Source organism: Nyctereutes procyonoides, unplaced genomic scaffold, assembly GCF_905146905.1.
Source record: "Nyctereutes procyonoides isolate TBG_1078 unplaced genomic scaffold, NYPRO_anot_genome, whole genome shotgun sequence".
In the NCBI taxonomy this organism is placed as follows: Eukaryota; Metazoa; Chordata; class Mammalia; order Carnivora; family Canidae; genus Nyctereutes; species Nyctereutes procyonoides.
Genome location: NW_026575141.1, coordinates 9528722 through 9555349, shown reverse-complemented (window position 1 = coordinate 9555349; position 26628 = coordinate 9528722). Strand labels below are relative to the sequence as shown.

At 37.8% G+C, this 26628-nt stretch overlaps 1 protein-coding gene across 11 annotated transcripts in view; it reads left to right on the top strand.

Annotated features, from left to right (window-relative positions):
- The window catches only part of ASB15 (ankyrin repeat and SOCS box containing 15), a 59741-nt gene extending 39927 nt beyond the window's left edge, over window positions 1–19814 (top strand). For 10 of the 11 annotated variants that reach the window (XM_055307325.1, XM_055307330.1, XM_055307322.1 and 7 more), the window contains 8 exons: window positions 1541–1593; window positions 1677–1808; window positions 3254–3412; window positions 6886–7131; window positions 9031–9202; window positions 10805–11375; window positions 11895–12048; window positions 17168–19814. In XM_055307325.1, coding sequence (XP_055163300.1) covers window positions 1541–1593; window positions 1677–1808; window positions 3254–3412; window positions 6886–7131; window positions 9031–9202; window positions 10805–11375; window positions 11895–12048; window positions 17168–17340 — 1660 coding nt within the window. In that variant the 3' untranslated portion in view covers window positions 17341–19814. The remainder of the gene's footprint in view (window positions 1–1540; window positions 1594–1676; window positions 1809–3253; window positions 3413–6885; window positions 7132–9030; window positions 9203–10804; window positions 11376–11894; window positions 12049–17167) is intronic. The other variant, XM_055307327.1, reaches the window with a different exon arrangement.
- The last annotated feature ends 6814 nt before the right edge of the window (window positions 19815–26628 follow it).

The window sequence follows — 26628 nt, the reverse complement described above, 5'->3', positions numbered from 1 at the left end:
AAAGACACTTCCTGACTCTTCCTCTAGGAAAATGATTATTCTTCTTTTCTAGCAGAGAATCAATAGCTTTACAAGAGCCACTGTGTATAGGTTTGGCAATATGACCTTCCACAAATCCCCACCTTCTGTGGAAGATGTGAATAACCTAAATAGGAAATTCTAAATAGGAAATTCAACCTAAATGGTTGAATTTGGTTGCATAGGATGGCCTATTTTTAAAAATTAATATAGAATAAAAAGGACAAGAAGTCATTTGAACAAATTTGCAAGTACAATTTATACAACTAAAATATAGATAGGTATACAGAAGTCTGTTCTGAACATTTTAGAGCCCATTCTGCTACTGACTCAGACAACCATTATAAGTAATGTACTTCATTTTTAGATCATCACACTGTGAAAAATAATATGGGGTAGCCCCTAAGTTTAGCCCCAAAGAATGAGAAAGAGTTGAGGGCTTTTATTGAAAACCAGCATTATGTAAACCACAGTCTCTTTAATTACCTACTATCCAAATGACAGATGTTAGTAAATTAAATACAAAATTAATGCTTTATGTTAGCAGGAGTTATAGAGTATGAAACTGAAAAGGTAGATTTCTACCTTGAACAACATACATTATACTTCTGACAAAGATAAACCTTAGTTTGCATTCTGTTATAGTATTGAGAATCTTGTATTTTGGAATTTTTTAGTGCTTTTGAATAGGGCTATAAAATTATTGCTTTTAATAAATAAAAAATAAATAATAAATGTTTATTTATTCTTAAAAATGGACATAGTACCTTTACATTGGGTCTCTTTAATTTTTCCTTTATCTCCAACAGAGCTCCTAAGAAGGCTTTCATGACCCTATAATGCCAACAGATGTTTCTACTTAATAGAGTTTGATTTGTTAAGAAATACCTTGTTTCTTTTGAATAAACACACACACCAGAGAATTGCCATGAGGGTTGAAATCACAGCCTGTTGGGTCGATGACTAGAAGTTTGTTTAGTAAATGCTCAGCCTATTTTCTTGTAAATCAGTGGATTAAAGACTCTAACAGGCAGAAGCTCCCAATTAAAAAACTATGAATTAGCAGTTATTAACTTCAAGGCAACAAACCTTACTGAGCATAGTTTTTAAAATTGGAAGAATCCTTAGAGATCTATTTAATCTCATCATTTTAGAGATGAAAAAACCACTACCCGGAGAGGCTAACTGGCCTCCCCAGGATCACAAAATCATGAAATCTGAGCCCAGCTCTTCTGACTCTGATTACAATTGTTTACTCTGCTTCCATTGCTTAGAACTAATTTCAGAGATAGCATGATGATCTTGTATTCCGTCATCCGTACTAACGTGCCTAGGTCTACTGTATCATAAATATACTCTGTATCTGATTCTTAAACATTTGCATTTTTAAAGTAGATAGAATCAGTTATGTGCACTTCTTGTAGATCTTGATTATTAAAATCATGTACAAAAAGTCAGTATAAGTTAAGTGTTTAAAGTACACCACTGGGATAAATATGGCTTATTTTTCTTTCTCTGGTAGATTTGCACCACTAAGTGATCAAAACAGAAAACTTGTGGAAGCCATAAAACAAGGTAAATGGGTGTATTTCCTATAATAGGACAGGTTGGAGAGTTCACTTTGCTGAGACAGACATGTTACCGTGCATTTAATTTAGGTCACATTCTTGAGCTCCAGGAATATGTGAAATATAAATATGCATTGGATGAAGCTGATGAAAAAGGATGGTTTCCGCTGCACGAAGCTGTTGTTCAACCCATTCAACAAATACTTGAAATTGTTCTGGATGGTAAGAGAACATAAAATCCCTTTGACCAAACCGAAGCAAAAATGTAGAAGTTATGAGTGTTCCCAACAAACACAAGTGAAAAGAAAAAGAGTAAAAGATTATTTGGAATATGGGAAAGAGAATATCCATGTTTTATACTCAGAGTATAAAAATCAGCACATTTTATGGGGTGCCTTGATCAGTTAAGTGTCCGACTCTTGATTTTGGCTCAGGTCATGATCTCATTGTGAGATTGAGCCCCACGTGGGGCCCCACACTGGGCATGAGGCCTGCTTAAGATTTTGCCTCTCCCTCACCCCCACACCCATACTCTCCCTCTAAAAAAAAGTAGCACATTTTGTGGGGTTCAGAGTTCACCATTTGCATCCTTCTAAGAATGTGGCTGAAGATGGCTCAAAGAGGTGGTTAAAACCTAAAAATAATAAAAGTTTATACATATCATGAATTGATTGATTTGAATACAAAGCTGTTTTGCTTTTGGGAGTCAGCTTTTAATTTTTCATCTTGAATTATCTCTTAACAGTTTCCAGCAGATTGTTATCATGTAATAAGTACATTTGCAATATTTTGTGCTTGTGTTACATTAATTTTTTCATAATGCAAACAGTAAATATCGTGGTAAATTGACCCAGGGTTAAGTATTACTAATAATGTTTATAATCCTGATGTTCTAGCACAATATTTGTCATATCTTGGCGACTTTTTAAAAAAATATTTTCATTTATTTATTCATGAGATTCCCAGAGAGAGAGAGAGGCAGAGACAGAGGCAGAGGGAGAAGCAGGCTCCATGCAGGGAGCCCGATGTGGGACTCGATTCTGGGACACCAGGATCACACCCTGAGCTGAAAGTAGATGCTCAACCACTGAGTCACCCAGGTGTCCCAATCTTGGCAACTTTTAAAACATCTTGTGAGTGTGCTTTCAATAAACTTCAATGTTACTCTGTCATTCTACACTCCAGGAGACAGTCATAGCTACTTGATAATTTACTATCCAGCCAGCAAGCAAAAAAAAGATAACTAAATAATCAGACAAACAGATACAGAAGATGATGTTAAGTATGGTATTTTCTAACATATTCTGACAGTATTCAAATATGTTCCTATTCCCACACTCACAGATTTCATTTGACACAAGCCAATTTCAAGTGCAATTTAAATAACGCTACAAAGGATTGAGGAGTTGTTACAATTTATCAAAAAATAAGAGCTTGTAATCCATTTAAAAAAATCACCTTGAAACATAGAGTTTAGTTTTCTGTCAAGTTCATGCCTATCTTTTTATACTCACCATCATTTGATAAAATTGGATCATGTCTTTTAATCTTTCCTTTTCATCAATTGACTTTGTTCAATCTAGAATACATAATATTGGATTATTCTGATCTCTGTGATATCCTTTAAGTAAAGATTTTTAACTTTATACAATATTTTTACATTTCAGCATCCTACCAGACACTCTGGGAGTTCAAGACCTCTGATGGAGAAACACCCTTGACTTTGGCAGTCAAAGCTGGTCTGGTGGAAAACGTAAGAACTTTACTAGAAAAGGGAGTGTGGCCAAACACCAAAAATGACAAAGGAGAGACGCCCCTTCTGATTGGTAAATGCCCTTTTTTTTCTAGAAATTTTATAGTTTGAGACAAAGAAATATTTAATAAGTATTTATTGGAAACCACTATGCATAAAGTTATGTGACCTCATCTCCTTCTATTCCCTGAGCTCCTCCCCTAACACCTAGCTCATCTGCCTTATAATTTTGGGTTTTTAATCCTACAAAGAGGTCAAATGTGAAAGATCCTCCATCACCAGCTAACTAGGAGAGATCCAACCTTGGAGCTTTGTGAGGCCAGAAGTACCTGTTCTGAAGGAATATTCTCTAGGTAGGTTCTGATTGAAGGTAGAGTCGCATGTGCAGTATGTAGCCAGAAGAAAGAGAAAGGAAGTTCAAAACAGAGATACCAGGTTCACATCAGAACAATGAGGTGCCAGGAAATTCGGACCACATAGATTCAGCACTGGGCACCTACAATGGGGTTTACAACTATGATACAAGGAATGATGGTAAACCTAAGGGTAACGTTTATCAGTTCCGTCTCAGTCTGTGTGTCCTACTATTTTTGTTGACCAATAAAAATTGGCAAGTCTGCTTGTAAGAGTAAGGTGATATTAACTACAAAGGACTAGAGATGACATTTCCTGTCATTTATGGATGTAGAGTAGTGAAATTTGTCACAATAACATTGTGCTTATTATAAGTAAACCAGAACTCTTATCCTGAGCAGGTTCTATACATACAAAATGGAATATTCATCTATGGTTGCATCACCACTATTAATGTGATCTGTATTATTTTTAAAGGCAAATACCATGGGGTATTTGCAATGACATCCAGGTATGTGTAGTTGTTTCTATAGATAATTCTGTAGATATTTATAGATGTTTGATTTCTGCAAAAAACAAACACATATACACTTTTCCAGAGTTTGTATACCATCTCATTTTGCAAATGCAGAATTATTCTCTACTTGCTATTCTCAATTCACTAAGTTAGGGACAACTAAGTCATGATTTATCACTCATTTGATTTATTTTTGCTTTATTTGCTTCTGTTTTTCTTTAATGCCTAATGCTTACAACAAAGCATTAGGCATTTATGTGCATTTCTTTTTTTTGTATATTTTTTATTGGAGTTCAATTTGCCAACATATAGTATAACACCTATGTGCATTTTGGAGTTGCATATGTTGGTTTCTCTGCTCTAGCAATATCTGAAGTGTGGGAAAGGAAGTTGGTCACTGAGTTATCAGAGTCAAAACAGAATATCTGGAAATAATATTTTTTAAAAGCTACACAGTAATATCAGGAAAAGAAAAAAGTCTCATGAAGGACATTTTCTGAAAGGGTTTGTTTATGTTTCCATCATCCACATAACTGGAGAATGGGGATTTTCTTGGATTATCTTCTCTTTGTGGAGCCCAGGTCAAGTATTTTTAGGTTCTGTAGGAAAATGGATCATCCATGGCACTTTCCTAATTTTCTTCTTGGCGATTTATTTATTGATTTATTAAGAATATCTTCATGGGCTAGCTAGGGAGAGGTCCCCCAGGATTTGCAGTATTATTTTTATGGGAAATAAATATATTCTTAGCTCTAAAACAATTAAATTGCAAGTAAGGCTTTATTTTTAAAATGATTTTAAGTTGTGGCCTATACATGATATTTTCGTGAGGAAAGACTAATATCTCTAATCAACATATTTTCTGAGTGAAAAGGAAAATAGATCACAATAGAAGAGATTCATTAGTTTAATACTTTAAAAAATGCAACAGGAACAAGAAGATAAACGAGGACACATACCTTTTAGTTCATTTCACTTATTGATGTTTTTCTCTGCAATGACACCAGCTAGGATGAGGCAATTCACTATAATTAGAGCTGCCAGTGGCAGGTGGGCAATCCAGGGAAAGGCATTTGTCAACAGGCTCCTACTTAGTGAGCAGGAGAAAAAGTGAAATCTCACCATAGTAATGGTTTCCCTGCTCCAAATGAATTAGGCAGAGTTTGTCTTCATCTTCCGGTGGGAGCTCTTTCTCTTGCCTTCACCTTCAAAGCTTTTTGTATTCTGCCTCCAGAGTGTTCTGTGTGGCTCTTCATCTCCTCCTGCCTTTCCCAGTGAAGACCTTAACTCTGAGTCTCTCTTCAAATAGAAGACACTATAGGCTTCTTCTCTAGACTATAAATTGCATAAGTGAGAACCAGTCCATGTTTTTCCTGTTGTCCACAGTGTCTGACACTGTGCCTTTCATATAGCCTGAGTGCCTGAACTGAATGAGTGAATGAATGAATAAAACTCTATTTACCTCTATTAGCAAGGAGTATCACTCATCCTTCTCTGTTTCTTATTAAGATCTTACTTCCTGGGGCACCTTACTTACTGGGTGGCTCAGTCAGTTGAATGTCTGACTCTTGGTTTCAGCTCAGGTCATTCGTTATCTCGTTGTGACATGGAGCCCTGCATCAGGAGTGAATCTGCTTGAAGATTCTCTCCCTCTACCTCTTCCTTCACTTGTGCGCACACGTTTTCACTCACTCTCTCTCAAATAATTAAATTTAAAAAAGAAAAAAGATTTTACTTACTGATAAGAGAAACATCATATATTCCAGAGTTATTTATCTCTAAACTAAGACAATCTCTTAACTCAAATGGGGGGGGGGGGTTGCTTTTAACTGTAATTCAATCTATTAGAAATAGCAGAAGGGGAGAGAGACCACTGATCCAGTGAGTCTTTTGCACTGTATTACATTAGCTGTCATATGCTTCACCTGTTTACAACAGATTCTAAACTACCTAGATTCTAAACATTCTCATTGCTGGGTTGCCTGGGTAACTCAGTTAAGCCACCAATTCTTGATTTCAGCTCAGGTCATGATGATGAGCCCCACATGGGGCTCCATGCTGGGCATGGGGTCCACTTAGGAGTCCCCTTGCTCACGTGCTCTCTCCAAAAAAACTAAAAACATTCTCATTTCTAACCTCCCATTAAGATCACAGGGAAAGGGAAGTTCATTTAATACTCAATGCTATGTTTGGTGGAGGAAAACAAAAAAAAAATATTTCTGGGGGGTGGGGAGGGGGCTTGATAGGCATTATTTACACATGTGGCCCCAGGATCCTAGAAATATTATATTAATAATAACAGCTATAATTTATTGAGCTCCTAGTATACACTAAGCATTTCCATACATTAAGTTCTACAACCCAATAGTGGATGTTTTTTTTTTTCATTTATTTTAATTTCCTAAAGTTTAGAAAGAGTATATACAACATCCTATTTTAGGGAAGTATATTCCATGAGACTCTCACCCCACCTCAGGCCAGGATCTTAAAAAAAAGGCAACATCATTTTGGGTATGAGAAATAGAAGGAAACAAAAACTACAATATCCTCTTGTAGAAGAGAAGGGAATAGTGACTATCTATTTTCATATTAAATTTCGTAATTAAGTTCATACCATCTAAAGGATCCGTGTTATATACCTACTATTGATATTCTTTTTAAAAATCACCCTCTAGCTGTAAAAAATGGCTCCTATGATATGGTGTTCACACTGCTTAAACACAACACCAGCCTTGACCAGCCCTGCATCAAGCGATGGTCAGCAATGCATGAAGCAGCCAAACTAGGCCGCAAAGATATCATAGCTCTGCTACTAAATCACGGAGGCAATGTCCACCTGAGAGATGGATTTGGGGTTACACCATTAGGCGTTGCTGCTGAGCATGGTCACTGTGATGTGTTGGAACACCTGATCCACAGAGGTACGTGAAAAGGAATTGCACATTCTTGATGATTCTTCTGTCTCTTGATTTCCCTTTCTCCAATCCCTCATTGGCTGCCTGTCCTCTCCTGAGTGTAACTGGGCATTAGGCTTTTATATCCAGCCTCTTCAGAGCCCCCTTGAAAGCCCTCTCTTCCATAAATTGGTTACACCCAAATGTCATGACCCACAAATTTGTGCAGTCAGCCCTGCCTGTTCTCACTAGAGGTGGCCCAGTCTCACTGAGATGGCTCACTGGGGCCTCACATTTGGCTTCTCCAAAACTGAATTCCTCTTCTTTCACACTTTTGACATAATAATTGCTCTCAACCAAGACAGAATACTTAGATTTGCTTCTACATCCATCACCTTCCTTTCCAAATCCAGTCAATTGTCAAGTCCCATAGTGTCTCTCTCACCTGTTCTCACTGACATCCCGGGCAGGCTCTTCACATCCTTCCTGGACCAGAGCAGCTATTGCCTAACCATTCTGCTGGTTTCCAGGTTCCCTGTCAGATAATCCATACAACATGCTGCCACTCAGCTGTTCTCCCTGAAGGTGGATTCAGAAAACTCTCAGCAGCTCCCCACTGTCTGAGTCACGCACAGGTCCCCACTGTGTCATCCCAAGTTGTTTTTCCAGATCTATCCCTCACTGCTCCTGCTCTCAACATGGATCCTGTACTCCAGCTCAATGAGACTAGCAACCTTCCAGAATATACCCTGCATTCCCTCTTTCTGGGCTTACTCCAGGCCATGGCCCTCATCTGGAATACATTCCAGCATAACTCACTCTCTTGAGACACCCCCCCCCCCCACTAAAGACTTTTTTGATTCTCCCAACAGGTTGTGATGTTGCCCTCCTTTGAGCCCTCCAAGTGCAGAACCAAGAATTAAGAGACCAAATTCTTAAGCTGGCTTCTATCACCATCTCTTTGCTGTCCGACCCTAGCCTTGCTAAAACTCGCAGTCCTCAGCTTCTCCATCTGTAAATAAAGCCTGGGACCACATGCTCCCTCGAGGATCCTCTCTGGAGAGACTAACATTTTTGAAGCCCCTCCCCCCACTGCAACATCATTTAATTATCATGAGCTCTATGAAATAAGCAGCATTACTCTAGTTTACAGATGAGGAGATTGATATTCATAGACGTAGCTTGCCCAGACTCTTGCTGTCTGCGGCAGAGCCAGACCACCTTCTATATCACCATTCCTGATCCTGATGTCACTTGAATGTTACACAGCTTGTGTTCTTTGATGAGATTTTGTTTCATTTCCCCTCTGAGCTGCTTCCAGTAGTCATATTTATTCATTTTAGGATCTTCTGCTGGCTCACACACAGCACCTAGAGGGCAGTTGTTGAAATAGAGTGTTAACACTGTCTTTCAATTTGAAAAGCTAACTATCCCTTTCCTGGGAACACTTGTCTACAATGTAAAAGTAAACTTTGTTTACTTTTGTAAACAAAGCACTTGTGTAAACTGACCTGTTGATTTCTCAGACACTGTTGTGAGGCAAATATTTTATAATAAAACAAAACATGCACATGTAATTGTTTATTGAAAATACTGGGGGGGGGGCACCTAGGTGGCCCAATGGTTGAGCATCTGCCTTTGGCTCAGGTCGTGGTCCCAGGGTCCTGGGATCGAGTCCTGCATCAGGCTCCCCTGCAGGGAGCCTGCTTCTCCCTCTGCCTATGTCTCTGCCTCTTTCTGTGTGTCTCTCATGAATAAATAAATACAATCTTAAAAAAAAAAATACTGGGAACACAGATGTTCTATACAGATTCCTATACTAAGTCCTAGCTGGAAGGGAAAACAATAGGTTATTTTTAAGGGGACTATCTTGACAATTTCAAGATAAGCCCAGTTATCACTATGCCATATGTTTTATATTGCCAGGTGGTGATGTGTTTGCTTTGGCGGATGATGGGGCATCAGTGTTGTTTGAGGCAGCAGGAGGGGGCAATCCTGACTGCATTTCCCTCCTGCTGGAATACGGAGGAAGTGGAAATGTACCCAACAGAGCAGGGCATCTTCCAATACACCGAGCTGCCTATGAGGGACATTATCTGTGAGTAATAAATCGTAAGATGATCATTTTAAATTGAAAAATACAAAATTGAATATACAGTAGAATCTCAAGTTTACCTATATATACTGAAAAGAAATCTGAAAAGAAAAAGACAAATATACATATTTGTTTGATTTTTCCCCTTTCTTTTTATATTCCTTGTGAAATTTCCACATTGAACTTACACTACTTTTATAATAAAATTTTTTTTTCTTTTAGAAGGAAAGAAGTTATAACAGCATTCTGCACAAGCCTCCCAAACATGCCTTTCTCTTTTGTTTTGGGTTTTTATCAATGTGCTTAACAAAAGGCTATAGGTTTCTAAAACTTTTGCCTTTGGCAAAGGATTTTATGACAATATTACCAGTATTATTCCAATTTTTAGTAATACCTACAGATATTATGATACAATGTCAAATTTTTTCTTCAATAGAAAAGTTTCATTATAAGCTCAGATTTCTTTATTCAAAAAAAATGGTAGGATAGATTTTTAAATCACGAGATGTGCTATAATCACATCAATAGAAGTCTATAATCACTATATTAAATACCCACCATAAGAGGATTGTTTTAGGCAATTAAATATATTTTATAAGTTCAAAAACTTTTAAATCATTAGGCTTTATCACTTTCAGTAGCCACATTAGCTAAGTTAAGTGGCCAATGACACGTAATTGATGCTAAGTGACATGTTGTTAAAGTTTACCTGGATTTACTCCCAGCGTTCATAAATTCACACATGGTAGCTCTGAATTAGGCACAAGAGATCAAGTTCTCCTTGCGTGTGGCTCTCATGTGTGTCTAGTTGTTTTGTCAAGTGTGAAATTCACAACTGTTTATCACAGGTTCTTAGAAACATAAGCTTGTGGTTAATTATACCCATTGGACTAATATAGGTTGATAGAATAGTAAAGACTCTTTTGGTGGCTGATAATTTAATTGCAAGTTATATGGAATCAGGCCACTACTGAAGCATAGACTACTCAAGAAGCAGTGAAAAAGAAGGAATGGGAATTCAAAAGGCCTAAACTTTAGTCCTTGCTCCACATCCAACTGTGTGACCTTGGACAAGTCATTTCACCTCTGCAGACATCCTGTTGCTCTTCTGTTAAATGAGGAGTTGGATTGAGCACTGTCCATGGTCACTTTCTGTGACTCCATGATTCTCATGGTCAAGGCTATGAAGTGTTCTTCTATGTGCCTATCTTCCTTTTATATTTTTTCCATTAAACAACTTTGGTTGTTTATAAGTATTATATTATCCCAAAAAGAATTGGAAGATGGGAAGATTCCTGAGGACCTACAATTCTAGGACCAAACATAGGACCTCCAGCATGTTGCCTGGGAATATTTAGAATGGGAAACTCAAAACAAAACTAAACTAAACTAAGTAGTCAGCCAATGGACAAAGGTTAGTTTGAAATGTTTTTGTAGGAGGTTATCTAGAGAAAATAAAGAAAGTTAACAAACTATTCACTTGTCTGGTAAGGAAGCTGATCTATTTAAATTCTTCATTGTCTTCATGCCATGTGTATAAATATATATTTATATTTATATTTATATTATATTTATATTTATATTTATATTTATTTATTTTTTTAGTGCTCTGAAGTATCTTATCCCAGTAACATCCAAAAATGCAATCCAGAAAAGTGGCCTAACACCAATTCACTCTGCAGCAGATGGACAAAATGTGCAATGCCTAGAACTGCTTATTGAAAATGGCTTTGATGTCAATACCCTGCTTGCTGACCACATTTCCGAGAGCTATGATGACGAGCGGAAGACGGCGCTGTATTTTGCCGTTTCTAACAATGACATCCAGTGCACAGAAGTCCTTCTGGCTGCAGGTGCAGACCCAAACCTAGATCCCCTCAACTGTCTACTTGTGGCAGTGAGGGCCAATAACCATGAAATTGTCCGGCTGCTTCTCTCCCATGGAGCTAACGTCAATTGTTATTTTATGCACGTGAATGACACGCGTTTCCCCAGTGCCATTCAGTATGCCCTCAATGACGAGGTAATGCTGAGGCTGTTGCTGAATAATGGCTATCGAGTGGAGATGTGCTTTGACTGCATGCATGGGAACATCTTTGGAAATACATTTGTGTGGTCAGAGATAGAAGAAGAGGTACTACCAGGGTGGACATCTTGTGTAATAAAAGATAACCCGGTGAGTTACAGACTTTTCTTCTTCCTGGTGGGTCATCATCCTAACTTTTGCCCATTTAGGGATGCTATAAGAAAAGAAAAATCAACTCTTATATTTTTCTTATTCTTGAATTTTTCTTTGCAATAATATGGGGGTATAAGCATAAAAATATGCAAACAAGATTATTTCTTTTTCTTGAATTGGAAACTGAATGTAGAGGCATATGAAAATGTTTTCGATTAATAATTTATGCCTATTTTGTGGAATACTGGGGATGGAAACATGGAAAAAAGAATCATGGAAAGAAACCTGATTCTTCCATGTTATGTTGACTGCAATCACATCAGAGTCAGGCATAAAGCTTCAGAGCTCGTGGTTTCGCAGATACAAGCAATTTATTTTTCTTTTTTGTTCATTACAAGAGCATGCTTTTATTTCCTGTAAAATAAGAAAGACAGTAATTTTTCATAACAAAATTGAGTGCTTATGCATATAGCATATTAAATGTATTACTAAATTAAATTTTATGAATTCTCTCAGTTTTGTGAGTTTATTACAGTTCCTTGGATGAAACACTTGGTAGGCAGCGTTATTCGTGTATTAATTGATTACATGGATTATATTCCTCTGTGTGCTAAGCTGAAGTCTGCACTAGAAGTACAGAGAGAATGGCCAGAAATCCGTCAAATACTAGGTAAAAAAAAAAAAAAAAAGTTTTGTCTATGAATTATTTTTATGAAGACTGTATATAGGGGAACTTTCTTAATGGTCATCATTGATACTTTTTCAGTGCTACTTTATTCTTAGAATTATCTGGATTTTTAAAATCATCCTTAACACTCTCTCTGATATAAGATGCTAATTTTTTGCTTTTCTTGATACTTTCCAACTCTTTAATTGTATAATGAATTATACTATAACAATATTAATATTTTCACTAGAAATCATTTTTTAAAAGGTAACTTCTATAATACCATAAGATACTTAACTTAGGCTGTAATCTCCATGTGAACATCCATCTATTTGGTTTATTTTTGTATTTTCAGGGCTTTGCATGATACCTAGTGATAATAAATACAGAGTAAATGAGTGAATGGAATGAATTAATTATCCTTTTTGATATGTTCTCTCTCAAGTCTTGGCAAATTGTCAAAAATCTGTCTTATAGGTAGGCCATTTTGTATTCTTTAGTTTAAAATGTAGTTATCATAAAAGTGAATCATATGATAAATACAAAGGCTAGGGGCAATAACAAAACAAACTGAAGCCTATAAATCCTTTTTCTTTTTAAGACTGTAAGTGGTTCTGAAGCTCACTGATGTTTCAGAACCAATCTTTTATTTTTTTATTAAGTAAACTCTGTGCCCAAAGTGGTGCTTGAATTTACAATCCCAAAATCAAGAGTCACGTGCTCTACTAACTGAGCCAGCCAGGTGCCCTTGGACTCTACGAATTCTTGAAATTGACTTGTCAAGACTCCCTTTCTGGACCCTCATTGGGAATAAAATCAAAATCACAGGATAGAGTCATAAGAAAGTCCACACAAGAAGACCAGCAGCAAACAGAACAAGAAAACCTCAAGGAACAAGCCACTATTTTTGGTCATTTCAAGAAGACAACAGAATAGGGAGTTCTCTAAAGTCAGAAGAGCTGTATTGGACCAAGCATTCTTCTAAAGCTTCAAGAAAACTAATGTCACATCAAAATGAGCAACAGAAAATTAGTCAATTCTCATGTAAATTTCTTATAAGAAAATATAAAAAGAGGAACAGAATAATATCCCCACAGACAAGAAAGCACACAGAAAAGCACAGCCTTAGAATAGATGAAAACTAAAAACTTCACTTCAAAACTAGATAAGCAGCATAAGGAAGATGATCTCAGACATGAAAAAAGCATTCAAATTCAGAATTACAAAAATTCAGAAATGAGTTAATAGAATTGAGGGAAGAATTAGACATAAAAAGAAAAATTAATTTCAAATATAAAGACTGAACTAGGAGGAAAGCAAGAACTAATAATGCAACAGATGGGGGATCCCTGGGTGGCTGAGTGGTTTAGCACCTGCCTTTGGCCCTGGGCATGATTCTGGAGTCCTGGGATCAAGTCCCACATCGGGCTCCCTGGATGGAGCCTGCTTCTCCCTCTGCCTGTGTCTCTGCCTCTCTCTCTCTGTGTGTGTGTGTGTCACTCATGAATAAATAAATAAATCTTTAAAGAAAAGTAATGCAACAGATAATACCTTCAGAAGCTAAAATGGAAGGAAAATGTTTAAATAAAATAGAAATGAAAGAATAGATCAAAAGATCTGAAAGACAGTGACATCTATTGAAGATAGGCAATAAAGAATGAACAAATGAACAATAGGATTCCTTGAAAGGGAAAACCAAATAGAGGAAACCAAAAGATACAAAAACCTATATATAAAAAAAAAAACTATAATAAAAAAGACAAAATTGCAAATTACAAATTACTATATCCTCTGGTCATGTAAGCAAAAAGAACAAATGACTTAGAGGGAAAAAAATCAAATTCTCTCAGGAAATATTGGTCCTCATCTTCTGAAGAATCCACAAAGAAATGAGCTTCAGACAAACCAAAATAACTGGAGAAGTAATGACATACGGACTAGTACTGAGCAGGAGACAGAATATCAAGACCAAGTGTGAGCTAAAAGGGAGAAGATATAATATGTAGGGTTGTATGGTCAGAGATGACACAACTATTTTGAAATGGAGACCCGGGATCGAGTCCTGCATCAGGCTCCCTGTATGGAGCCTGCTTCTCCCTCTGCCTGTGTCTCTGTCTGTCTCTCTCTCTCTCTCTCTCTCTCATGAATAAATAAAATCTGAAAAAATAAAAATAAAAAATAAAATGGAGAGAGCACACATGAAAACATTTTTTAAATATCAAATTATATGGTGATGGCTTAATATTAATATTGTTATCTGAGAATGAGAGATGCATTCAGTAAGTGAGTGATTGTGGGATATTCTAACTATTATTCTTTGTATCCTTGAGGAGACAAAGGATTGTCAGTGTGGAAGAAAGGAAATACAGATGTAACAGCTTAAGAAAAAGCTTATAGTCCTGAACTGGAAGTAGCAATATGAACTCCAGCTATTTTACCTGGAGTCTGTCTATCTACAGTAAAAGCTTAGAAATAATGGCAAACCGAGTAGCGATGAATATCCCTAGACTGTGGTCTTGAATTACCATTTCCTGGGGGGGGGGGAAAGGATGATTTCAGGTCTCAGAAAGGAATGTGCAAGATGAGCCTGGAATATCTGTCATTCTACATTGAGAAGAAACTCTCAAAGACTACCAGAGCATGCCAAAAGAATTCAGGAGCCAACTTGAAGAGGCTCCTAGTGGCCAAAGATGGGATAATTAAGCTTCCAAAGGGTAATTATTTCAGTGAATTGAAACCAATTAAATATGCTTAAATACGGTATTTTAAAAATCATTCAGCTCTAGAGAATAAGAAAATCAATTTGTTATCTTGAAATTGATAAAGGAGGAGATTTAATCATTTATTCTACTTTACCTATATGATTTGTGTCACTTATAACCAAAGAGTAGATGAGCAAAAGCATCCCTTTATAAAAGTATTCCAAATAATAAATGAAAAAAATGATATTATTATATGTCATAATTTTGCAGCTACCAGTCAGATAATGATGTAGTCATTGAGCATCAGATGCTCCTAATATCTCATTATGTGGTCCTTGATGAAAGAACACGGCACTAGCTATAGTTTTGCAAAAGAGATCAAACTTGAGTCTGCAAGTCTTTGGATCTAGCTATCAATTTGCAAGAAATAGAAATGGCAGTGAAACGTGGAACTACACCATGAAAAGGCAATCAGTAAAATTTAGGCTATGGAAAACTGCAGGGCTTTTTGGTTATTTAAAGATTAACTGAAAGAAAGAGAAGGGGATGAAGAGATGAACCAAAAGAAAGAGAAGAGGATGAAGAGACGAACCTGTGGATCAAGAGACTTAAAGAGCCTATCAAATTTTTTAGAAATATTGTCAGCACAATGGTGGAGGGATAGCACACTTAGATGTTGAAGCTCTAAAGGAAGTGATTACTTGGGGCACTGGCCTAGTTCAGTCAGTAGAGCCTGCAACTCTTGATCTAGGGTTGTAAGTTCGAGCCCGGTGCTCGGTGTAGAGATTACTTAAAAAAAAAAATCTTAAAAAATTAATAAAAAATAAAGGAAGTGATTATCATAAAAGTCAGAATAGTGGTAACTTATAGGGGAGGAAGGAAGGAAGATTGCAATAGATTATGGAGGGAATTCTGGGACGGCTGGGAAAATTCATCTATTTACAGCCTGGGAGGTGATTACAGATGTTCATCTCATAATCACTAATATGAGATTCACTCATGAAGCCATAGATGTGTGTAGCTGTGTTACAGTAAAAATATTAAAACATTTTGGAGATTGTAAGAGGAAAAACAAACCCCAAGATCTTAAAGATGTGAATTGCCCAAAGTTCTGTAACTAGAAAACAACAAGGCACAAATTTGAAACCCCTGTCTTACTTCAAACCACTCTCTCCAATACCACTGTGATTCCTGTCCATAGGCAGAACAGAGGTTGCTTCTAACTGGTGATTAGTCATCCATATGTTTTTATCACAAAAGAATCACCAATTGTGATGACTGTAGCAAGGCAAATCTAAGGAAGAAGAAGACCAGGAAGGTGTTTTGTTGTTTGAATCATCCATTCATGCATCTGGAATGGAAGTCAGTTGAATGCTGTGAGCATGGTTAACCACTGGATGTCAGGATTCCTCCAGACATATGTAAGACAATATAGTTTTAAAGAAAATAAATGTAATTTTTTAAAGATGGTCTTATTTGACTATTTCAATAACAATAATTTTGCCTCCGTAGTTTTTAAAAAACGTTGCTTTACTTTTTTAAGAAGATAATTTGTTTATAATCACAAAGGCAATGGAAATATGATATTTTTTATTACTGAGTTGAGTGATAGTTCACGATTGAGGGGTTACAAAGTGCCAACCAGGTTTCTAATACTTCACATAAGTTAGTTTATTTTATCTTCAAACAACTCTACAAGGTAGGTCCCATTGTTATCCACATTTCACAGGTGAGAACACTGAGATCCAGAGGTTAAGTTCAAGATCACACAGATACTAACTGGCAGAGCCAGGATTTAAATCCATGCCAACAGTCCAAAGCCCACAGCTAAAACCCTGTCCTCTGCTGCCTTTTCACTAGCTCATACTACGAGATAATATATCAGTGTTGTAATATAGATAAAGAGTTGTGAATAAATCCAATATCAGATATTTAAGTAATGTTAGATTTTTTTTTTTGAAAATATAAAATGTTTAGGTGTCAGGTGCTGAAATAAACCTAAGATTGAATAATTTCCATCACATTTCCTAGATAATTATGCATCAGAAAGATTGGTAGACGAGAGGGAAGTAAATAAATAAAACTCTATAGTACTCAATTCTAAAAAATAAATAGAAGTGAGCAGTTGCTTTCTTAAGTCAAATTCCATTCATTCATTTAACATATCCGGCTGAACACCAGGATGAGCCAGGCTCTTCCTGACACTGGGAAAAGCAAAATGTTTGTCTTCATGGAGACTGCATTTTGGAGGAGAGGTCTGGGATGCTTAATTTGCACCTTGAATTTCTTTTAAAATTGCCAGTTGCTAATACTTGTTTTTTTTTTTTTTCAGAATGACACTTTTAAAACAGTCTGTATCTTACAAGTCAATCTACTAATATTGTCTTTATTTTTTGCTTATTTTTTTCCCAACATTTTAGAGAATCCTTGCTCACTGAAGCATTTGTGCCGGTTAAAAATTCGAAGGCTTATGGGACTCCAGCGACTCTGCCAGCCAGCCTCAATGGAGAAGCTCCGTCTACCACCAACCATCCAAAGATACATATTATTTAAAGAGTATGATCTCTATGGACAAGAGCTAAATTTGCCGTGAGTTTAAAAATAATATTTTTAATGTGATTTAAAAGATATTTTAAAATGGGATTCATTCAGAATTTTGTGGAATCGTTTTACATCCTTAAGGGTGTTTAAATCCATTAACAATTTTATAACAATACATCTTTAAAGAAGTTGGTCAATATTTGGTATGTGAATTTCTATTAATTATCTTCACTTCCAGCAAGTCTTCAAATTCTTCCTATCAGGTGTCTCCTACAATATCCATCTCTCCTGTGTTTATAAAACCAAGAACCACTTTCTCAAAACCACATCTCCAAGCAGTTTGCGGGTTCTTTCCCTTCTTTTCCACCCACACTGCATGAAAGCGCTCCTTCCTGCCTACAGATGCACACACTATCCTCTGGCTTCAGCTCCCTCCACAGCCTCTCAAGGTCTTTGACAACTGCCTCGTTGCTAATTTCAATGAGCTTTCTTTCCTCTGTCCTTTCAGCTGATTTCTGCAGCATCTGGCACTGCTGTCTGCTCCCTCCTTGAAATGGTTTTGCCTTTGTTTTCAGGACACCTTGCTCTCTTGGCTCTCTTCCCACCTCCCGGACCGACTGCGTGTCTCTGGCTTCTTTCTGTGTTGCTTATCTCCTGCCAACCCGTCAGTATATGCCTTAAGCCCTGTTTTCTTCTTATGCTATGTTATCTGAGAGAAATGTCATCCATGTCTATGGTTTCAAAATTTATTGGCTAGAAAATTTATATCTGAAGTTCAACTCTTTCTCTCATCCTATGTAAACAAGTATTGTAATGGACTTTTAAACACAAAGGCACCTCAAACTCAACATGTCCTCAAATGAACTCACTACCTTCCTCCACAATAAGGCTCCTTTCTAGCTTAGCTCACTAGTTAAGCCCAAGTATTGTCAGTTTCCTAAGGAAAAACCTGGACGTCAGCCCTGACCATCCTATTTTTCTTATCCAATGTAACAAATCACCACATCCTGGTTAAGTTTGTCCCTTGAAGACATTTTCTATTCAATCTTACTGATTTCGCCCTAATTCTAGCTATTATCTTCTTTTTTCCTGGGGTACTATAGCGCTGCCTAACTGGCCTGCCTTCTTGCTCTCTTGTTCCATTTAACACACATTCTACACACAACATCCCAAAGTGATCTTTTAGAAATCTAAGTAGGGATTCACTCCCCTGCTCAAAATCATTCCCATTGCTCTTAGGATAAAGTCCAAAGTTCTTCCTGGCCTTTCCAGATCTAAATCCCTGCCTTCCTCCTTAGCTCTATCTCTTGACCTCTCCCTCACCCCGCTCCTTTAACCATATAAAACACCTGCTAGAAGTTCTGTTCTTCAAAGAGTGATTCCTAGGTTTACAGATTTTATACACCTGTAGTTGTAGTTTTGTTTTTCTAATTTAAAAATAGGTTCATCTATTTTTTTTAAAATCTATCACCTACTGTCACTGTCATTTCATAAAAGAGGGGCCAGTTGGTCCCCCCAGAAAACCAGTTGGTCCTGAACCCAATTATTAAAATTGAATGACTTTAGCTTTGAAAAGATCTACCATACTGTCTTCATTTCCCCATTAATGGGTGAAAATTTCACTCTGGCCCAACAAATATCTGAGGTCCTTTGTTTGGGAGCCACTGTTGTAGAAATAGACCGTATTCTCTTATACCTTAGGATCTTTGCATTTTTTTTCTCTCTGTGCCTGGAATCCTCTTTCCATCTCCTTCTTCCCCTCCCACCCCTTCTCCATGTCTCAGCTTAGATGATCCTTCCCATAGAATGGGAGGCCCCACCACAGACTTCTCAGGCTGTATTACAGGTGCCCATGTTCTCATCTGCCTGCCCCAGTAGACTATTAGCTCTACGAGGTCAGGGGCTAGGTCTGTTTTCCAATGTTTTCTTGGAGCCAAACACATTCCCTAGAGCACAGAGAAAGTTTCAATAATTATTTGTTGAATATACTGAATGAGAAATTTTGTGTAAGACCCAGACAAAAATAATCAGTAACCTCATCACTATCATGGTAAACTGATAGTTCTGAATCTGTGAATTGGTTACGTAACCTTAATCATGTAATTATTTAGATTTGCTTTTCTTCAATTTTAGTAATGTGTTTTCCTTACATTTATTTTTATCATTAGAGTTACTTTATTTTTCCAATGGTGATACCTGATTGGTTTGTGAATGTTTCAAATTGTATTATTTAGCTTTAGTTATCTTTAAAAGATAAATAAGCATGAAAAAAAAAACCTGTACAACTAGAGCTATAGTGTCAACTTCCTGAATTCCCTAGAGGATAATATTTTTATATAAATTGAACTGTAAGTATTTAATTCAAACTATAATGTTTTGTGTATAGCATTGCACGATTCCTCTATTGTTCTCCTAATTGTGGCTAAAAGGCATTGTTATCTGTAAGTGTTGCTCTAAGTAAATACAAACCTTAATACTGGGGATGTAAGTCTGCTATGTGATATTTCAGATATTAAATAAACTAAAGCATTGGCATTTTCTTTAATGGATTTTTGTGTAAGTACATTCAAAGTGCTTCGGATATTAAATTAAATCTAGTACACTGAAGCTGTGACATTTTTAATGTATTTTATGTAAATATATTCATGAAATATTTGTATGTAAAGGTACAAGTTCATGGTGTATGTTATCAGTTTTATAAGTCATTCTTCTGATACTTGTGAAGCAGGAGATACACAATCACTATATCTGAAATGGATTTAATCTTTTTTCTTATATTTTGAAGTTTCCTAATAGTGCTTTTGCTTTTGAGTGGGCTGAGTGGTAAGGGGAACTAATTTCTATCTAATCAGGACTTTTTCTCCTAGAATATGTCATTTTATCTGGGAAAGGGCAACAGATGCTTCTCCCCACTGAGGCTTATGAAAAGCCAGCCATTGTACAGTGGTACGCGTTGAGCCACTGTGGTGGAATCACCATGATAGAGTTTTGATGACGTTGCCCCATGCTGCCAAGATAGATGTGCATGAGGTCACTGTGGATTTTTTTTTTTTTGTATCCTACGGAGAGCCTGAAAGGAAAGAAGTAGCTCTGTCCTCTCATCTGAGTGTGATTTGTTTAGTTTTTCCGTAGGCAATCTTTAAAGAGTATTTCTGTTTCTGACTTAAATTTTATGAGCACATGAAAATCAAGTGCCACCTGAAGAACATGGTTCAGTCATTTCAGTCGGTCACAGGACATGTTTCTAGGCAATAGGATGACAGTGCAAAAGATGTGAGGAGTGTGCTAAGCAAACATTCATGGTTAACACTGCCTTTGATACAGGCTTTTGAAAAATCAGTACGTGTGGGTCAGACAGCATGGAAACTACAAAAAAAGATGGAGTCTTTTATGACACAGTGAGCACACGTAAGCCTTGTCATTGACCTTTTGCCACACATTACTACCCAAATGTTGGTTTCAAGTCACATTATTCTCATGTATATAGTCACCTTCCAAGTCAGAAATTATTTAGAACATATAAAAACTCTAAGCTGCTTCAAGTTTTTTATAAGCCAAAAATGAAACACTATATGCATATCAGTACTTCCATACACACAGAGAGCATATACATGACATATATACATATATTACACATACATTGGTGCACTGTAGTATAGCATTTTAGCAGTGCCATATAGTGCAGGAGGTGAAAATACATACTTTGTAGCCAAGTAGACCTGAGTTTGAACCAATTATTAGCTGCCTGATCTTGAACCCATGAGATAATTATATAAACACTGTATCTAATGTGGAGCGAGTGCATGTGAAACCAGTGTTCTCACCATTATCACGACATAGCGGTGGTGCCCCTGCCAGAATTGCAAAAGCAAAGAAACTTGGTTTTATGATGTCTGCAGATTGTCATGCTTATGTGTGAAAATACGAAAAATAATGTTAGAATGTATACGGCATCTCATTATCATTTATAAATACTTTGAGAAAATTCACGGAATGAGAAGAGCAGAGGATTGTCCCAAGCACATAAAACCCCACCTCTGCTTTTGCTAGTAAATCCCTCATCACCAATTGTTGAAAAAGGAAGGCTTCTCAGGGGAGAAGATGTGTAGAAGGAATACTTATTTGACCTCAGTGGCCTGTGTTTTGCAACCTCAGGGAGTGCTAGAGATGTCTGGGGATTTGCTGTTTTTGGAAGGGGACAGTCTAGTAATTTGAATCTGGGCACTGGGAGCGACTGAGTTCTAATATCAGATTGGCTAGTGATTCTACCAGAGGCACTTGACGGGTACTCACATTCTGTGCTTGAGATTCCAGTAAACTGGGAACAGCCATTTCTCTGGCCTTGGATGTCTTCCATCCCAGATCTCGCAATGAGATTTAAGATAAAACTTCTTGGAGGCAGCCCACAGTGTTGAATAAGGTAGAAGGTGTGGAGGGCGCTAAATGTGGTACTTACCTTGGGATTGAGTGGGTGTGAGATACCAGTATCCGGTTCTCTCTGTTTGAAGTAAAGTCGGCACTGGCTTCTCAGGGAAAGTATTTTCTTCATGTTTTGTAGAAGTCAAATAACTAGACATGACATTCAGTGGTCAACAATCTACATTCCTGAATGTCTGAATGCCTGTAAAGATATAGTTACCCCAATTGGTTTAATATTGTTTCAGTGATAGTTACCCCAATTGGTTTAATATTGTTTCAGTGAAGTGACAATTCTAATCCCCTTTGACTGGAGGATGGTAACATTTGCTTAGGTTTGACTCCTGGCAAGGCCCTCAACCCAGCTCAGCTCTGCCCCCAGACCCTTCATCAGGGTTCTGCTCTGCACAGTTACCTGAAGTACCCAAGAAGCTATATTGAATTATGGATTGGAGGCTTCCCTGATTAAACCTGAACTTCTGTTTTACTGAGTTCAACTTCTACAGTGATTCTAGCATAGCTGCAGATTTTCTCTTCAACAAGAAACAAAACCTTTTGTTTGACAATCAAAAGTAAGGTTTAGAATGCAAGTAAATTTAAGAGAAGTGGAATGATATTTAAAACCTTTCTCAACAACAGGCTTTAGTAAGGAAAAGATGGTGAGAATCCCAAGTCTATAGAAGGAAACACTAAATATTTCCTATAGCTCAAAAGTTTAATCATTCATTCTATGAATGTGGAAAGACTCTTGAGAAACAGCTCATTTATTTTAATACATTCTAGAAAGATGACTTTAATAACAACAGCTTTCACTTGTTCTGTGTTTTACAGCTCACAAAGCATTCCACATACAGCATCTTGCTTGATTCTTACAATGATTTCAGGAGCAGGAAAGGGATGGTATTAACCATTTGCACAAAGGAAAACAATCTTACAGTTAACTAAGGTAGTAAACACCAGAGCTGAGACTCACCTGAAACTCCTGTCCAAATCCCAAGCTCTTACCACCCCATCATTTTTAGTTCAGATTAGGAGAGCATTGTCCAAAACAGCCAAAAAGTGCAATCTAAATGTCCATAAACTGATGAATGAATAAATACAATATGGTATATGCTAAACCTATACAATGGGATACTATTTAGCAACACGCTACAACATGGATGAATCTGAAAAACATTAGGTTAGGTGAAAGAAGTCAGACACAAAAGAACACTATTGTATGATTCCAAGTGTATACAATGCCCCGACAAAACAAATATATTGAGACAGAAAACAGATCAGTGGTTGCCTGGGGTTGGAGGTGGGAACAAAAGTTGACTGCACATGGGATCTTTGTGGGATACTGGAAATGTTCTAACTGTACAACTTGGTAAATTTACTGAAAACCATCATTGAACTTTATGCTTACAGTGAGTGAATTTTATGGCATATAAAAGAAACTGAATAAATTGCTTTTTAAAAACAAGAGGCGCACATCTCTCCCTGACAGGCGATGCCGTGTTTACAATCTCACTGAGGTATCTCAGCTAAACAATGGAATCATCTGGCTCAGAGGGAAGCACTTGGTTCTTGTGCTAGCAGCACATGATTTATTAGTTTTGTTCTGCTGATAAGACCATTAAAAGCAGATGACACAGCATTCAAGGGCAGTGCCATGCTTGCTACCTTCCTTCACCAGTCTGACTGGCCTCAACCCAGGCAAATGTAGCCTTTCTGCCAACCTCTGACATTGCATGCTGATCATAATACGACTTTCCCATCTCTTATTATTGTTGTTGTTGTAGTTGTTGTTGTTGCTACTTATAAAACATATAGAAACATACAGATTGGAGAGCTAAAGATGAAGGTTTCCTATTCTGCTGGGGGCATGAATTGGCCAGGAAACATGTTGCCATTGGGCTGGGTCTTTTGTAACACCCTTGAAAACCAGCTCTGATTCTCTGGGGAGCCACAGTGGAAAGGGGAACAGGGAAAAGGGGCTGTGGCATTTGGCAATGAGAGAAGACAAATTTTCAAAACGTGGTGATTCTCAAGAACACAGGGCGATCTCTGGAGGTAAAAGTCACTGAGGAACTGTGAGTCTGTGAAAGGACAGTGCCTTTGGGTTTCATGATAAAATTGCACATGAAACAGCTCAGTAGCCAGATAGCAGCTCTCCAGCATTAACTGTGCTGTTACAGGGTACACCGAGTCCCCATATTCCTGGACTTTCACTCTGAATTTATCCTTTAGCCCCTCTTCATAGCAGGATGTCAGCTTTTCTACCCTTTAAGACACCACTACCCTGCAGGACTCAGAGTCCAGGATCAGGACAGTGGGCTTGAACCTGAGCCGGAAGCCATCCCAAGGGAAAGATCCATGTCTTGAGAGCAGGCCCTCCATGCACATCCTTCTTCCTGATATCACAGTGAACAAATTTGTCCAAAACGGTAATGTAAACACTCGAGGTAACAAATAACTAATTGCTGGAATGAATGGGAGCTTCAGACCTTCCAGGACACCCCAAGTTCAAATTCCTTTATCAGAACTTTATATAATATATAGCCAATCTGCTCTTGTTTCACAAGGAATTCCACACTCACGATCTGCAGCTTAAAATTAAAGACCTGACAAAGTTCAGCTCCTCATTCCTCACTTCGGAATTTTTTCTGGAAATCAGTTTTTATCTTCACGGTTTTCACATTATCCATGCATCTGTCCATCTGCTTGCATGGGACACATTTTTACATGTCTGAATTAGTTCAACAAACGAAAACTGAACCTCCTCTACATAAGGCAAAGCATCAGATGCGCTATTAAAAATTTCTGTCTTTCATCCCATCTGTCTTTCATTTGGGTACATTTTAAAATGACAAATGAGTAAATCTCAAAATGAGAAGCAGCTTGGACTTCTGGTACATAATCACAATTACCACCCACTGGCTGGGTATGCCTCAAGATCAAGAGATTTTTGGAACCTCTCAGGGCCTCAGAACCCACTTCCACCCTTTGTAAAGTGGTAGTGATAGTATCTATTTCACCAAGCGCTGCATTACACACAGTAAGTGGTAGCTACACACAATGATGACATGGAGATCATAGTAGTACATAAGACTGCCTGGCACAGTGTATGTGAAAGCATTCTGCGAACAACAAATGTTATACAGTTGCAAGACAACATTTTTATAAATAGCACTAATAATTTTCAATTTGATTCATGGTTACTACCATAGGCAGGCACAGCTTGGAGATTTGCTTAGCTGCCAGGCCTCAGAGCGAAGACTTGATAAGGGTAGCACCAGTTCTCATCTGAACCCTGTGGCCCGTTTGGTTGTTGTGTGTCCAGAGCCTGACCTTTGCCTGACATTCCCCCAGGAGCTATATGAGACGCTTCTAACACACAGGCGGTAAAGTCGGATGCTCCACTTTCTTAGGGTTCATTACACATTAGTTCAGCAGCTTTGTGACAAACTGTCTGCAGGAAATGTTGAAAACCACAATCCTTCTGTGTAAGTGGGAAATATGTTAGATCTCATACAGAAACGAATCTTGCACCTGTACATTGGAAAGAATTAGATAAGCCTTTAGAAGTTGGGGGGAGGCAGGGGTAGAGGAAGGGTAAAAGTGAGGAAACATTTGTTAGCAGTAGATAGATCCTTGACATTTGCAAGAATAAGAGAATGTCCAGTTTCCCAATTTTGCAAATGACACTAACACATAGGATTTCCAGGTTTCCTCATCAGCAAATTGAAGACAATTTAAACAGGAAAGGTACTCATGAAATGAGCAAGAATGCCATCATGAAATACAAACACTTCTGTGTCCAGCTGGGCTTGTTCATTGGTTGGAGACCAAACTCAGGAGATGACTGACCATAAAGCAGGAGCTTCTGGGCCCATGTGAGTATTGGGGTTTACAGGAGTAGCAGGGTGCTGTGGGGGCGGGGCAGGGGAGCTGAGAAGCTGGGTTACAATTAGGCCACCCATCTCTATAAGCATTTTTGGTAAACTGCCTAAGGGACCTCAGAAGAAAGAAGCTTAAATCACCTAAGACCTAGTAGCTTGTCATGATTCTATTATTGTTTTAAATATAGCTTCACTTTGATAACTAATTCTGTAGTTACAGTTTTAAAATATCATTCTTAAAGAGGCTCTTAAAGAGTCTTAACACTGTATAATCTTCAGGCTCTGTAAGACTCAAATCTGCTCCTGCTTATACAGTAATTCATCTGGCTTGTTTTTTTGTACATACTTCTCGAACACCTTATAACTATGCTAAGCCTTGGTGACAGTGAATGGGGTAGGCATGGCCTTCAGAACATGCCTTCAGGGCAAAGACCAATTTGAAAGGAGCCATCCCAAGTGGGATGCCGCATGGAATGCAGTTTGTGGGAGCTGGGAAAACTAAACTGGCCTCTGGCATCATCAGAAGCCTCTCCTTGGCAGTATTAGGTAAGACCAGAGCCTGGTAGAAGAAGTAAAGGCATTCCAGGCACAGCAGGCAGCATGGACAATGCTTGGGGACAATGGAGCAAATGTGGGTGAGCTCAGAAGCACAATGTGAGTGTTGTAGGAAGTGACCCCAATGGCAAGTTGTGATGTAAGCAGGGCCTGGTCCTGGAGGAGACACAGGGCACATTAAAGATCTCAAGGACAGTGGGAGCCAGTCAAGGATTTTAAGCAGAGAATGACCCAAGGAGATTTGTGTTTTTAAAAAGTTACTCTGGGGGTTCCTGGGTGGCTCAGTGGTCTGCCTTTGGCTCAGGTCATGATCCCAGGGTCCTAGGATTGAGTCCCACATTGGGCACACCATAGGAAGCCTGCTTCTCCCTCTGACGGTCTGTGTGTGTGTGCGTGTGTGTGTGTGTCTCAGGAATAAAGAAATAAAATCTAAAAATAAATAAATAAAAAAGTTACTCTGTTAAGAGTAGACTAATCTTGATGAG